The sequence below is a fragment of the Botrytis porri genome, assembly GCF_014898465.1.
Source record: "Botrytis porri strain MUCL 3234 chromosome Unknown BPOR_009, whole genome shotgun sequence".
In the NCBI taxonomy this organism is placed as follows: Eukaryota; Fungi; Ascomycota; class Leotiomycetes; order Helotiales; family Sclerotiniaceae; genus Botrytis; species Botrytis porri.
In genome coordinates, this window is record NW_024066083.1 from 1,562,573 (window position 1) to 1,577,234 (window position 14,662).

Consider the following 14,662-nt stretch of genomic DNA (forward strand, 5'->3'; position numbering starts at 1 on the left):
CTCCTCAAAGAAGAGATGTTGCTCGCGAGTGACAGCAGATGCACTACTTTTGTCAGTATATGTTCACCCCTGATATCTCGAAAATAGAGAAGAAATCACTTACACATTCACCATCAAGTGATGATGTTGTTTTGGTGCTTACTATCTGATACCAAAGCTCGGCACAGTTGGTATATCAACTGCTATTGTCAGTAACGGTAATTAGCAAGTGACAGCAAAAATAGCATGCAAACTGTATTATCTTTTGCTCGTTCACTCTCTTCTCATCTTCGGTTGCTTACTCTTGTTTTGACCGTTCTCTTTGGGCTCCGCGAATGCTTACGCCCAATTATCTTTCGTGGTTAGCACACTGCAGCGCTAAACGGCCGCAGAAGCTTAGCTCTTTTAGTTGACGCGTCCAAGTCTCTAAAAAGAACCGTCAGTGAATGCTGAGCTAAGGAAAATTATAGTTAGCTGACCTTGGTTTGATAACTTCTAGTTGGCTCTGTGTCTGACTTTCTGCGAAAGATCAACCAAGATTAATATCTTTGTTGACCAGACACAGAGCCCCTAAATTGAGAATGCTCTTGAGGTCTTGAGGTTGCGAAAATGAAGCAGCGATGGAACGGCAACCGCATCATCTCCGACCAAAACGTATTTGCTCTTTCGAGTCTTCCATTTGCGTTTGGCTAATTTGTCATTTGTTATTGATGTTGATGAGTTGGTGGGAAAAACTAAGTATACCTTCTGGAAAAGGTTGAAAGTGTCAGCCAACGCTCGCAAGAAAAAATGATTGGATGAATTAAAAAGTTCAAGATGCAAGGAAAAGTATTGAAAGATAGTTCTCTCGATCCTCTTGATGAAATGAGATGATGGAAGACTTACTGTGATGGTTTGGTTCTGTTGAGAAGGGTGAAGCAATTAGCTCAAGCTCCAAAATAAAGATATTTTGATGGATTGAAGACTGCAGAATAGAGATATAGGTTGGAGAGGAAGGTAATCTATCTCTCTTCAGAGAAATAAAGACGGAATGCTTACTTGAATTGATTTGTTTCTGTTGAAAAGATCGAAAGTGTCAGCTCAAGCTTGAAGATTGAATTTCCATCAAACCGAAGAAGCGGAAAGGACTTGAAGATAGGAAAAGCCTTTCTATAAATCATGAAGGAAGATTCGATAGATTACTTACATGAACGGAAGAATTCCTTTTTGTTTGTTTTTGGTTTTGTGTTGAAGAAGAAGAATTATTGATTAACATTTTGTGGGAAAGAAAAGTTACAAGAAGGCAGACATCCACAAAACTAGAATGGGATTAGTGGCTAAGCCTTGCCGACTAAGCAACCCAATTATTTTTACTGGTCAAGTGGGAAATGCTCAGAAGTATACTGAGCAAGCAACTAATTATTGTGACTATTTTGTTAATGAAATCTTGGCATGCACTCTTCGAGTTGTTTCTTCAAAAGGAAAGAGGTTTGTTCTCCTTAATAGCCGATCATGTGACTATGTTTTGATAACTTTTTTGGAGGAGGTTTGTAAGGGATTGTAAAGGTGATATGATTTGTCTTTGATTTCAACTTTTTGGTGGAAGTATTGATTATTCTTGAAGATCAAGGTAGTGGGATGTTTACAATGTGTCGATAATGTGTCTTTGAGGAAGTGCTACATATCTATATTATAGGTTTCTATATATAGTGAGATTGTTCTTATAATGTATTTTATGTTCTGGGGCCAAATGATCCCCTATATCTAACACATCATGTTAATAGGAATTAATACGAGTAGTTAGGAAAGGATCTTAGGACACAGTCCACAACTATTCAACAAGTTTCAACAACTCAATTAAGTCCAAAAATAACATGAATCCATTCAAACTCAAGCAACCTAATCATACATTATAGTGCCCTTTATTGACACGAGGTTCGAGTATATAGTTCAAGGTTATATGAAACAAAGCTAACACTCAAAGAGGTGTTGAGTGAGAGGGGAGGAGGGAGGTGGGCGGTTCACTTGGAGGTAAGAGAATACGCTTCGTATACTCTCCCCTCTACTTCAGACTCTACATATATCATTTATCTCAGAATCTGTGGAAAGGGATTTATTTATATACATAACGTACCATTCTCCATGTAGTGTACCTTTGGTATGGATAAGCTTAGACTGAATCCACAGATCACACCTTCTACATTCCAACTATTCACCAGTCCCCAGAAGATTCCACAATCAAAGTGCTTAATACCCTCCTCGAGTTTCAGTTTCTTTCCCATGTATTGGTATCATAAGGAAGGAAAACTTCTTCAACGCGGTCTGTATCGACACTGGCAGTATTTTTATTTTTCTCAACGGAAGAACGTTTGCTATTTGACAACTTCATCACTTTATTGCTGGCGTTTCAACCAAAAGGTCGTTTCGTTGAGCACTGTGTTTACAAAAACTAGTTCTCCTCTGATTTACGTAATGTATTTCCTTACAATTTCAGTTGTTCCAAAATCTAACGCTTGTCGAGAAGATACGATACCCGGATGATAACTATACATCTCACAGGATGAATATACCTATTATCTTGACTAGTTCGCCTATAAGTGCCAAACGTTACGAGCATATTTTGTGAGCCGTGAACGCACGTCTCATTACTTCTACTGTCTGGAAAACTGAAGACACACTAACGTCCCAGCATAATGATCATATCTTCTCATCCTATTATCCATTCTCTTCTCTTACTTCATCAACAAACAACAACAATCGTTCAACGAAAGGTTCTATGAAAATATAGCAATAAAGTATGAAGCTAAGATGAGATGCCTCAGATAGATATTGCGTTTATCCCTCTATAAATATTATGTATAGCACTGGCGAGGAATCAGCATCCTCAAGTCAGAAGTTGTGTTGATATCTGAGCAGGGTTGAATTCGTCGCTATCTTGCAGGTCTTAAGTAAGACCCTACGTGTGTGCTACTCACTTATTTTCATCCTATTATCTTTCAATTGTGTAGAACGATGTGTTTACCCCTCTTTGCAAGTATTGCTACTGGTACCTATTCTTGGAACAAGATTGAGCTGCGGGGAAGAGTCAACAGCCTGCGAGACACAAGTGAATTCTGACACATTTCTACTAGGTGATTATTTATACCGCATCTTGACCCCATAAGTGCCTTTGCAGTGCTACCGGGTAGTCAGAGTCCATACTTGCATGTGGGACAATCCTTTTCCTCGTGTGAATTTTGCACCTAGATCTAGATTCTGTGCAGCATACTGACCTATTGTCAAGCGTATTTCATCTCATACCACTTGGCGTTACCGTCGCTTGAATTCTTGCTGTCGTTGAATTTGCTTCTTTATCAAATGGATACTCCTTCTTCACTGTAGGTTACACTGGCAGCACCTTTAAAATGCTCAATTATCACCTTAGTTACCTAAGATTATCAGAATGATTTCCCTCCAAATTCAACACATGATGCTGTTCAGTCATTTGCCTGAGCTGTCTAAACTACCCTAGTTACCTGCGTTATTGGTGGTAATGTCACAAATTGCCTACCCAGATACAGTATAGTAATCTAAGGACCTATTTATATATTCAAAAGGAATTACCGTTTAGCCTTCCCATACTACCTCTCCCTCCAAATCGTTTCTCTCGATGTTCACTCACGCTATTTCACTCGCTAAGTCTAGCAATCGATCTGATTAGTTGCGCTTACCCCTCATGTGCCCAGAACAGAATGGTAAGTTCACCTGCTTGATATTCACCTACCACCGTGGTCCCCATTCACAGTTACTGCTATACCTCGCAGAGATCCAAAAATCTACAACGCTATTCCACCAAGAAACAAGTGCGAAAATACATTGTAATCCATCATGACAGCTGAGCCAGGATAGACAATCCTTTGAAACCTCAATAAGAAGCGTTTGAGCTCGAAAAACACAATCATGTGCTACTATTTCATCTCCTGAATTGCTTTACTTTTTAATGTTAAGGGTCTCAAATTTAGCAAACATCATTGAACTCAGGATTCAGCCAACGATGCAACAGCGTAAACAACCTCTCTGGGGATGGAAAAAGTAGATATAGAATGATTGTGATCCTGGACTGTATCAAACCAACCCGGAGGCGATATCTATGCATTATTCCATGTGACAGTGCACAAGATAAACCATAACATTCGAAGTTTCAGTGACGGGAGACGAGATATTCGACTCGACAGTAACCTAACTCTAGATAGACATTCGACCTCCCTCCCTTCGGCTTTTCTCAAAAGCTTGATCGGACTTGTACAGTCCATGCCTAGCCCATACAGCTGGGTGCATCTTGGTGGTCTTCATAGACGTACTTTCATTTTATGTGATACTATAAAAGGCATATGTATGTATGGGGTAGGGTGGGAAGGTTGTGTTTTTTGAAACGTTATCTTTGAACTATTCACGCATACAAAATTCCCACGTAAAATCTCCAAATAACTATTCACCAGTGTCCCGCTTCTTTCCCAAATACCATCACGACGTTGAAAATCCGTTAATTAGTCAATAACCAAGTCAGTCCCTCTCTCTCCCCTCTCCGGCATGGCACGTAAACTCACTCCACAATTCGATTCGACCTCTCTAATCAAGACTAGAAAAAGTTGTTACATGTATAAAAGCAGAGTATTCTATCCAGATGTGATATTGTATTGAAATTCGACAGAAAACCCCAAATTTAGAGGGTGGATATGAGAATCTTGCCAGATACGTAATCAAAAGGAGTGCTATTGACGAGTATTCAAGTTCTACATCAATTTGTGATGTACCTGAAGTGGAGTAGACACTACCGACACAAAATGCAACAAAATAAAATACACAGAGACGATAATACTGATCAAATCAGTAACGAAAACCCCAGCTGGGACACCAATAAAACCACACATATGCACACCTCCAACATATCCAAAAAAAACACAAACCTCCTCAAAGTTCAAACACCTTAACGTATCTCCGCACCACAACCGACAGCGAGAAACACCGAGTCCACAATCTGTCTTGCCCTTGCGAAAGTGTCCACAGAGTAGCTGGTTTATATATCATACAAGTAGGTATGTGAAAATTTACTAGATATTTATGTATTCACTATATACTACACACTGTGTGAATAACTTTTCTCCTGCTCTCCTCCGCCTTCTTCTTCTTCCCTCCCTTCAAAAAGACAAAGAATCAAGGAAATGAGAACTACTCAAAATACTAAAAACATATAAAAGTTCCCCCCTGACCCGCCCGGTCTTCCCTCCGTTTTCCAAAAACACGAATTCCAAGAAAGGAAATCAGGAAACTCTTTCTATGTCTGTGTTTTTGTTTTCGTTGTGAGATATTATACTGAGGTAGGAATAGCATATGAGGATTGGTGGGGGTATGCGAGGGGGAGTTTCTTTTGATGGTTTAGGAGGATTTTGGGGGTGGGGGGTTAATGGTTCAGGAATTAGGCGGATGTGGGATGCGAGGGGAGGGGAGGGGAGGGGAGGGGAGGGTGAGGGTGATAATGGCAATGGCAATGGCAGTGACAGTATACAGTGGCAGTGCTGAGAACAAATTCTCATCATCACTCCTCACCACCATCCATTCTCATCACCATCATATTCCCAACCCCTCACTCAATCTCCCACTCAAATCTGATCCCCTAAGACTTCAAAACTAATCCCCAAGACCCATCTATTCATCGCTCATTGAAAGAAATCCTCCTGACCGACCTCACAGTCATCAGGATTAATAGAATTTCTATCTTTTCTTTCTTTATTAAATTATTATTTATACATATATACATACATACATATATACATACATACATACATACATATATACATACATATATACATCCATTCATCTATTCATCGCATTACTTTTATATATACTTCACCAACTTATTCATAGATTGGGTATTCAAACAAACATGAAAATTGCGGTAGGAATGGAATGATGAATTTTCGAATGACATGTATACATCCATGTACCGTATGGAATTTGTACACTTTCTCCGACTTCGGATTTTATGCTCATCAAAGTGAATTGAAAGCTTTAGCTACAAGTATCAATCATCTCATCCGAGGCACTTTCAACTTTGTTAGTGCCCAGGAATCCGTCGAGTAGGAGAAATATATCAATCTATGTCTAATTCTAATCTACATCTAATGCACATCTAAATCTACACACACACACACACACATATATATATATAAATAAATAAAACCCCACACCCCCTCAAGCCCCCTTCAACCCCCTCGCTAAAGTTTGCGACCTCACAGCTTTTCTCTGCGCCTTCTCAGTACCCAATCCCCAGCCCCTCAAAAATGCCATTCGCATGGCCGCCGCTACATACACAAACCCTACATTTCCCCATGCCATTTTATTCCATGCTCCCACATTCCAATAAATACTCCAACCCAGATCCTTGACACTATATAAATGCCCGAAATCCGCGATGAGCAGTCCAAACAGGAAGACTTTCCAGACGCGGAGATCCGAGGTGCAGCGCAGAACGAGGGCTTCGTTGAGGGCGAGGAGGAGGTACAGGTTTGCGAGTTGGGTGAGCACGATGTGGGAAGAGAGGGGGATGGCGTTGGGGACGGGGTAGGGGGAGGAGGGCGCGTGGGTCAGCAGCAGATAGTTGTGTGGTTGGAAGTGGGCGTAGTAGGCTCCGGCTAGGGTGGATATGGGTTCGATGATGAGGAAGAACCAGCTGTAGGCCATGGGTAGACGGAATTCGGGTGGAGCCATGATGATGAATTTTTTCTTCTTGGTTTTGATTTTGGAAATTGAGAGTTTGGGGTTTCTCCGTTTCGAGATGAAGTCTGGACTCTGAAGTGAGCCCGTGGGCTAGAGGGTTTTTCGCCGTTCGGAAAGATCGAGTGGTTTGAGAGATGACGATTGGGAGTCAATTGATGACTCGGGGGGATTTCGATCGACGAATGCCGATTTGAGGGCAATTGACGCGGTTGGTTCTTCTTCTCTGGTCTTTTGATAAGCTTGGATATTGTATGTACGAAGTATGTGCTCGAGTAACTAACTATAGGTAGGTAGGGTAGGTGTATGTACTCGAGTACCTACCTTACTATCGGTAGGCAGAGCTAGTCCTCGTAAAGTATGAACACTAAACAATGTCAAACTCGATTGGGATAAGGAACCACGAAATCAATAGATAGGTACTCGAGCATAAGCGGAACGGTACCTCCCATTCATCCCACTTACGGATAAAATTTTTGCAGTAAGGCAGTCAAAGTTCTAACGCTAAAGAGCATTTAAGTCTGGGGGATCTGCGGATTAGGGTTCGTGGTAACCCCTTTGATTATTATTTTCATCTGGAACCTGAGTACTCCATGCTGCTTTTGTGTGTTGGCATTTCCATTCTGATCTGAGAGTCGATGAGATGGGAAATTTGATGTATGGGGCAATTTGGATGTTTATGTGATAATCAAAGCGGCGATGTATTGGAATTGATTGGGGAGTTTGAACCGATATGGAATATTCATATGCTGTACGTGTGTAGGATTGCGATAGAGTACGCAGAAGGGATATTGATGAAAGCATTTGAGGGATATCTGTTTGTTCATCTGTTTGTTTCTTTGATACTGTGTATTCATTGATAAGTGAAAGGGAATCTTCAGATATATATAGACAGGTGTATAAGTATAGACATACTAGGTGGGTAGGTAGGTAGGTAACTTTGTATACTGGAGTAGTTAGACATAGTTATCCGAAGATGGATATCTTCCTATCTCGTAACCATTTCTTTGTTCTTTTTATATCTCTTTCTCTTTTTCTCTTTTTCTCTTTTTCTCCTTTTCTCCTTTTCTCTTCTTCTTCTTTCTCTTCTTCTTCTTTTCATAGCGGCGAAGAGAAAAGATCTACAAACGACTGTGGAAACTTTATTCCGTAGAACCAACGGCTCCTCCGAAGTTTGATGTCGAAAGATCATTAGTAGATACTCCGGGTGTACATCGTAAAGCTTTCGAGATGATAATACGGGCGTATTTTACAATGGTACTACCATGGATCTATTCTACCATCTATTCTCCATTTTACTCCAAGTATTCTAGAACAGATACACAAAGCGATTCGGATCAAGCTTTAATTCTCCTAACCTCTCTCGAGCATCTCTCAAGCATCTCTCGAGCATCTCTCAAAGCATCTCTCAAGCCTCTCTCTACCCAGACTATAAGTAATAATAAGAACAATGCTACATACAACCAACCCCCCTCTCACCCAAATTTGGTAGAAGAATAATAAGATTTGCCTCTCCCTTGATAAGGTTTATCCCTCCTTCCCAAGTCCTTAGCTACTTCTGAAATTTCCTTATCCGACCGAATATGAGCTGAAAAGAGAATTATCAAACCATGGCATTTCGCTTTATTATTACAAAAACAGATTCCTTATTTATTATTATTTTGGGAGGTTTCTCATTCTTATATTGTGAATTATAACGTTTTAACGATCCACAATCGAATTTGATTCCCCTAGAGTCTGACCATCCGTCTTTCTTACATTTTCACAATTCCTCTTCAATTCATCCAATTTCTCCATTTCCTCAAATTCCCCCATCATCATCATCATCATCAATATCATCATCATCATCATCTTCTTCTTCATCACCACATTCATTTGATTTTATAAACCTGTCAATCTATCAATTCTTCCCCATTTCATTTCATTTCATTTCATTTCGTTTCTTCCTCTTCTTCGGAATTGCAAAACTTTATATCGAAAATCTTCATTCACACCGCCCATTGTCTACCCAGACGATCACGCTGTTCCTTTCCCCGGACAACAAATTCATCCTGCAGGGACCAGTATTTTTGGCCCAATTATTTGAATACTTCAAGACCATTCAAACTATCTGCCAAATTCTCTCAAGTCCATACATACCCACCATAATTTCTTGATCCGGCAGCGACGACAATGACTCGAATCCTTCCAAGTGACGAATATTCACCCGTTCAGCAGGCGCGAGTCACTCTCATAAGTCCTGCTACTGCGAGAGGGTGGGATGTTCCAGCAGATACATCGAACACAAACCGCACTCCCTTTCGCAGGATGCGTCTTGGATCGGTTCCTTTAGAACCTGATATGTTGGAGCGAATGTCAGATCTGTCGGTTAATGAAGATTTGGAAGAACCGCTAGATGCCCGGCGGACAGGTGGCATACGAGGTTTAATTCGACGTGCTTCAGTATCCCTAAAGAACAGAAAGAGGAGACATTCGCACGCTACAGAAGAACGTCCATCCTCGTCGTCCTCCCCTTGGCACAGACTACGGCAAGCTACAAGTTTCAACAGAAATTCGAGGGTGATGTCATCTCACTTCAGTTTTGATAGTCCTGTGGATTCTTGCTCAGAACTAGCTTCCCCAACACCTGGACATGGCGGCGCACCTCCAATTATACCGATTGGGACTGGCGGAGCCGCCAGAGCTACTGCAGCTGCCCAAAATCTCTTCAAGAATCGGACCTTTTTGAGATCTGAAGATACACAGCAGAACGATAGGGAAAGTGCTATTGGCATCGCGGTCAGTACATCAATCGACTCCATACCCGCTCAAGATACGTCAATTAGTCGCGTCGATTTCATAGGAAGCCTTCCAATGGAACTTGCTACTCAAATTCTATCTTATCTGGATCATAAGTCTTTACGTAGAGTGGAACAGGTTTCTCGCAAGTGGGCAGTTATGGCAGGATCAAAGCACGTTTGGCGGGAGACTTTCTTGAGAGAGAAATCAAGAGCGTATGCTATGCCCCATCCAGTTATTCCCGGAGTTGGAGATGGTGTCCCAGCTTTGAATCCTGAAACGGATTGGAAAGAAATTTATCGCATTAGGCAAAAGTTGGACGAGAGATGGATTCTTGGCGAGTCAACACCAACTTATCTCCTTGGACATACGGACAGTATTTATTGCACACAATTCGATGAGTAAGTTGCTATTGTCTATTTCCTCTCTCGAGGACAATCGTTAATATTTTATAGACACAAAATCATCACTGGTTCTCGAGATAGAACGATTCGTGTGTGGGATATCAAGACTTACAAGTGTGTCTTGGTTATTGGCCCTCCAGCTATTGTGAACAATCCCGCTCTCCTGACTGCTTCCGATGGAAGTCTTGCACATTATGCGACAGGTCCAGTTGAACGAGGCCCAGACGAATTACGACAACCTGGTAGTAAACCACGAACCGTTTCTTTCCCAATGCATCACAATGCATCGATCTTGTGTCTTCAGTACGACGATGACATTCTTGTAACTGGTTCATCAGACGGTACATGTATCATGTACGACATTAAGAAAGGATATGAACCAATGATGCGTTTGGAACACCACACTGCAGCTGTACTTGATCTTGCATTCGATGAACGATACATCGTTACCTGTTCTAAAGATGTTAGTATCTGTATTTGGGATCGTCGCTCGGGTCAGTTGATAAAACAAGTTCGTGGTCATTCAGGCCCAGTTAATGCAGTACAATTGAGGGGAAATTCTATTGTAAGCTGCAGTGGAGATTTTCGAGTCAAATTATGGAACATCGACACAGGTAAGAATATTCGAGAATTCTCGCGCCATACCAAAGGTCTCGCTTGCAGTCAATTTTCCGAAGATTCAAAATATATCGCGTCAGCCGGTAACGATAAAACTATTCGTATCTGGAATGCCAATACTGGGGAGTGCTTAAAATTAATCAACGCTCATGAAAATCTGGTCCGATCTCTACATATCGATTCAATTAGTGGAAGATTGATTTCTGGGAGTTATGATCAGGACATTAAGGTCTGGGATATGGAAACGGGAGGGTTGTTACTAGACTTTCCAAAGTGGCATGCGAGTTGGGTGTTGGGGGCCAAGAGTGATTATAGAAGAATTGTCAGTACTGGGCAGGATCCCAAGATTCTGGTTATGGACTTTGGAGCTGGATTAAAGGGGATTGAGAAGTTGGAGAGTGGACCCAGGATTGGGATTTGAGTGATGTGAGAGACCAAACGACGCGGCGTGGTGTTGTGCTGTAAAATGGACTTTGATCTTGGGATTTCTTTTGGGCGTTGAAATGTTGGGAAATTTTTGGGGAGGCGGTCAATTCGTTGCTTCGTCATTCGTTATATGTTATCGACATGATCAGAAAGAGGAAGGGGATGAATGGACTTGCTTTTAAGGTTGGACATGGATAGATATTCTCTGGAAGAGAGATGACTAGGTGCTTTGGGATTGGACATGGGATTGGCATGCATGGTGAAGGGGGTTAATATGGAGGCGTTCATACACACATGGTGGTATGAATATCTAGAGCAAAAGGGTATGTCAAGGATTCTCGACATGATTGGGGGATTAATTTATGGATGGATGGGGATTGCACCACTTGAAACCGGGCAGTGTGCGGGTGCATGCATTTATTATCAGACACATTTTTGGGTTGGGATTTTGTGTATAGAATTACCTTTTCGGTTTATAAATGTTAAAGATGCCTATAGAATAAGCAGAATATTAGATATTTATGTATCCTTTGTATTGGCAAAGTTAACGTGTTTGGTGTGATATATATGTGTGACACATTGTAGTGTATTAATATTTGTATCATGTCATTAGTGAGGGATGTGATGATGAGATATTCCATTTCGTTAGTCCACCAGGTCTTTTCTCTAAAGATTCTCAAAGTTTCCTAAGATTGTTTGTGATTACTTGTATGTAATTTCCTGATATATACACATAGATAAGGTATACCTGCGTAGTAGACTGGCGAAGGAGATTGTGATATTATTGAATGAATAGATTGATTGATTTGAACAATGTTTACCTCGTTCTGGGACTACTGTTACGGAGACACATCTTTTAAAGGGGGGGTGAGTTTTGGATGTTTGGAATTATCTCACTTGATAGACATCAATGAGAATTTTCGTGCAGATGTGTGAATGGGCATGGTTTTGAGGGTACTAGTCATTACGAAGTAGGCTTGGTAGGTATCCCGGTGAGCTTTTTTTTAACTCATTGTAAGTTAGTTACATGGTACTTTCAATTCACAAAATATTACCCCACATCATAATCAATTCAATAGGACATAAATACTATCCGCTAACCTAAATTACACTAGCTCTTCGCTTCACAATTCGCACAATCAAATCTCAAAACTCTCCTTCCAAAACTTTTGAAAATCGTTTCTCTCCATTCCCATCCATCGACAATCGACAACCGCAAGCATGTCTGCCATCAACAAGATCGTGGCTACCAGCCCTTCCCACGCCAACCCATCTGAGCTTGAGAACAGCATCGCTACTGCTCTCTATGACCTCGAGTCCAACACCCCAGACTTGAAGGCCGCTTTGAGACCTCTTCAATTCTCTTCTGCTAAGGAGGTTAGTTAACAATTTTCTCTTTTGTCCGTGTGATTAACTCGCAGATGTACTTTTCGATGTGCTCTGTGTGTGCTTGTCATTCTCCCAACATTTTCGTAATCACAAAATGGGAATGCAGCTTTTATCGACCTTCGATAATTTTACGATTGATACCGGCATTTCGAATTATCACTTTCGTATACCGTATACTAGACGACATTTTATCAATACTTAAACATTGGGTATCGATATCACCTTTTCTTCGAAAGTTTCGAAATATAAACAAACGATAGAAAAGGGATATTCTTTGGTCAATTGGGAAATACAAAGATGAAATGAACTTGATGACGATACATTATACAAATTGAGAGTTGGGGATGTCGGTGTTGATGGTGGAATCGAACGGGCTGCGGACCATGTCTTGAGACTGGAGATCGCGAGCTGACTTTGATCAAAATTTAGATTGAAGTTGGCCACGGCAAGAAGGCTATTGCCATCTTTGTCCCCGTTCCTTCCCTCGTTGCTTTCCACAAGGTTCAACAACGGTATGTATTTCTATATCTCCGTAATATGTTAATTATTCTCTAATAATCAAATAGTCTCACCCGTGAGCTCGAGAAGAAGTTCTCTGACCGTCACGTCTTGATCCTTGCTGGTCGTCGTATCCTTCCCCGCCCAAAGAGATCCAACAGATCCAGAACCTCCCTCACCCAAAAGCGTCCTCGTTCCAGAACTTTGACTGCTGTCCACGACGCTATCCTTACCGATATCGTTTACCCAGTTGAGATTGTCGGAAAGCGTCTCCGCACCAAGGAGGATGGAAGCAAGATCTTGAAGGTTATCCTCGATGAGAAGGAGAAGGGAGGTGTTGATCACAGACTCGATACCTACTCTGATGTTTACAAGAGATTGACTGGCCGTACCGTCACTTTCGAGTTCCCACAAGGAAGCTCCGCTGAATACTAAATTATTCATGCTTTGTTGATATGGGGTTCTCTTTGGAGGGTTACAAAAATGGGAGGCGCAATAGTTAGGCTTTATGAATGAATATCAAAAGCTTTCTGTGTCATACTGATATACCAATTTGTTTTACAATGGAGTTCAAGGACTTTTAAGAACTTTATTGTTTGATGTCGTCTGATTTTAGTGTCTTGTTTTTGATATATGTGATGTGATTTGAAGTTCACCTTGATATTGCAGATGTTGAAGACATTGTCAAGTACCTAAATCGACGCACATTAATATCACCCTACTATCCCATCTCATCCATGTAGCTGTAATACCAATGAGATACACCATATCTACCTATATGCATGCTCTTCCCCCTTCTATTGAACATCTTGATCTCCATTCCCAATCTCTAATATCATCAACATACATACTCTCTATCCTCTCTCTCTCTCTCTCTCTTTCTTTTCAACATCTTTATTCCCAACCTCTAATATTCTTTATATATATATATACATACATACATACATACATACATACATATATACATACATATATACATACACAAATACACATATAATCAATCTCCTTCTCTATATAAACACCTACCTAGCTAGCTAGCTAGCTAAATCCCAAGCAATTCACCAGATATCCCTAACAATTCCACTGTGTACTTGGCGTCTAGCGTCTGGCATCTAGCATCTAGCATCTAGCATCTAGCATCTAAAATCTAGCTAGTACTTCACCATGAAATTCTTTTTACAGCTACCTCCGCACCCTCTCTCCTTCATATAGAGCGTAATGGATACCCTGAACCCTGAACCCTGACACCTATACACACATCACATCACATCGTGGAAACAAAGTAAAACATAATCATCACAGTCAGTAGCCGCCGCATGTGGGAATCACAAAGATAAAGTAACGCATGAAACTCTCGTTCTCGAGAAACATAGTCGATTGATTTATTTCCTTTCTCCAAAGCCATGTATGTAGGTAGATATCCCTACGCATCTGACCTTTACCAACAGTACCACCCACCTCCCCCTTCAATACTCCAACAAACCACTGCCCCCCAGAAGAAAGAAAAAAAGTATTACAAAAAGAAGAGAAATTAAATAAATAATAAAACGCCCCTGACATGAGAATCCTCGTCTTCTTTTACCTATAACCCTAGTATAGCCTAATGCCCCTTGAGTAGTATATCCCAAAATCGATCCGATTTCTATGGTATCCAAACATCCCTACCCCATATCGCCTCGAAACCACCATCGCTATCGCCATCCATATGATATCCAAAAATGCCTTCCAAAAAGACTCCATACTCGCCCGAAACGAAGAATGAACGCCCGACTGCCTCCCGCCTTTCACAAACGTGTCGTATGACATCTCCCAAGCGTCTACATCCTCATCATAACAAC

The 14,662-nt window shown here is 41.1% G+C and overlaps 3 protein-coding genes across 3 annotated transcripts; 2 read left to right on the top strand and 1 right to left on the bottom strand.

Moving 5' to 3' along the window:
- Nucleotides 1-6,189: 6,189 nt before the first annotated feature.
- On the bottom strand, nt 6,190-6,705 carry EAF01_007275 (uncharacterized protein; the record flags this gene model as incomplete). Its single annotated transcript, XM_038915530.1, has 1 exon — nt 6,190-6,705. One exon carries the CDS (start codon nt 6,703-6,705, stop codon nt 6,190-6,192), a length of 516 nt encoding a protein of 171 aa, XP_038769168.1.
- Nucleotides 6,706-8,883: 2,178 nt separating this feature from the next.
- Nucleotides 8,884-10,932, top strand: EAF01_007276 (uncharacterized protein; the record flags this gene model as incomplete). Its single annotated transcript, XM_038915531.1, has 2 exons — nt 8,884-9,890; nt 9,945-10,932. The coding sequence occupies 2 exons, from the start codon at nt 8,884-8,886 to the stop codon at nt 10,930-10,932; spliced, it is 1,995 nt and encodes a 664-aa protein (XP_038769169.1).
- Nucleotides 10,933-12,158: 1,226 nt separating this feature from the next.
- EAF01_007277 (uncharacterized protein) lies at nt 12,159-13,407 on the top strand (the record flags this gene model as incomplete). Its single annotated transcript, XM_038915532.1, has 3 exons — nt 12,159-12,314; nt 12,756-12,838; nt 12,893-13,407. The coding sequence occupies 3 exons, from the start codon at nt 12,159-12,161 to the stop codon at nt 13,257-13,259; spliced, it is 606 nt and encodes a 201-aa protein (XP_038769170.1). The 3' UTR covers nt 13,260-13,407.
- Between the last annotated feature and the right edge of the window lie 1,255 nt (nt 13,408-14,662).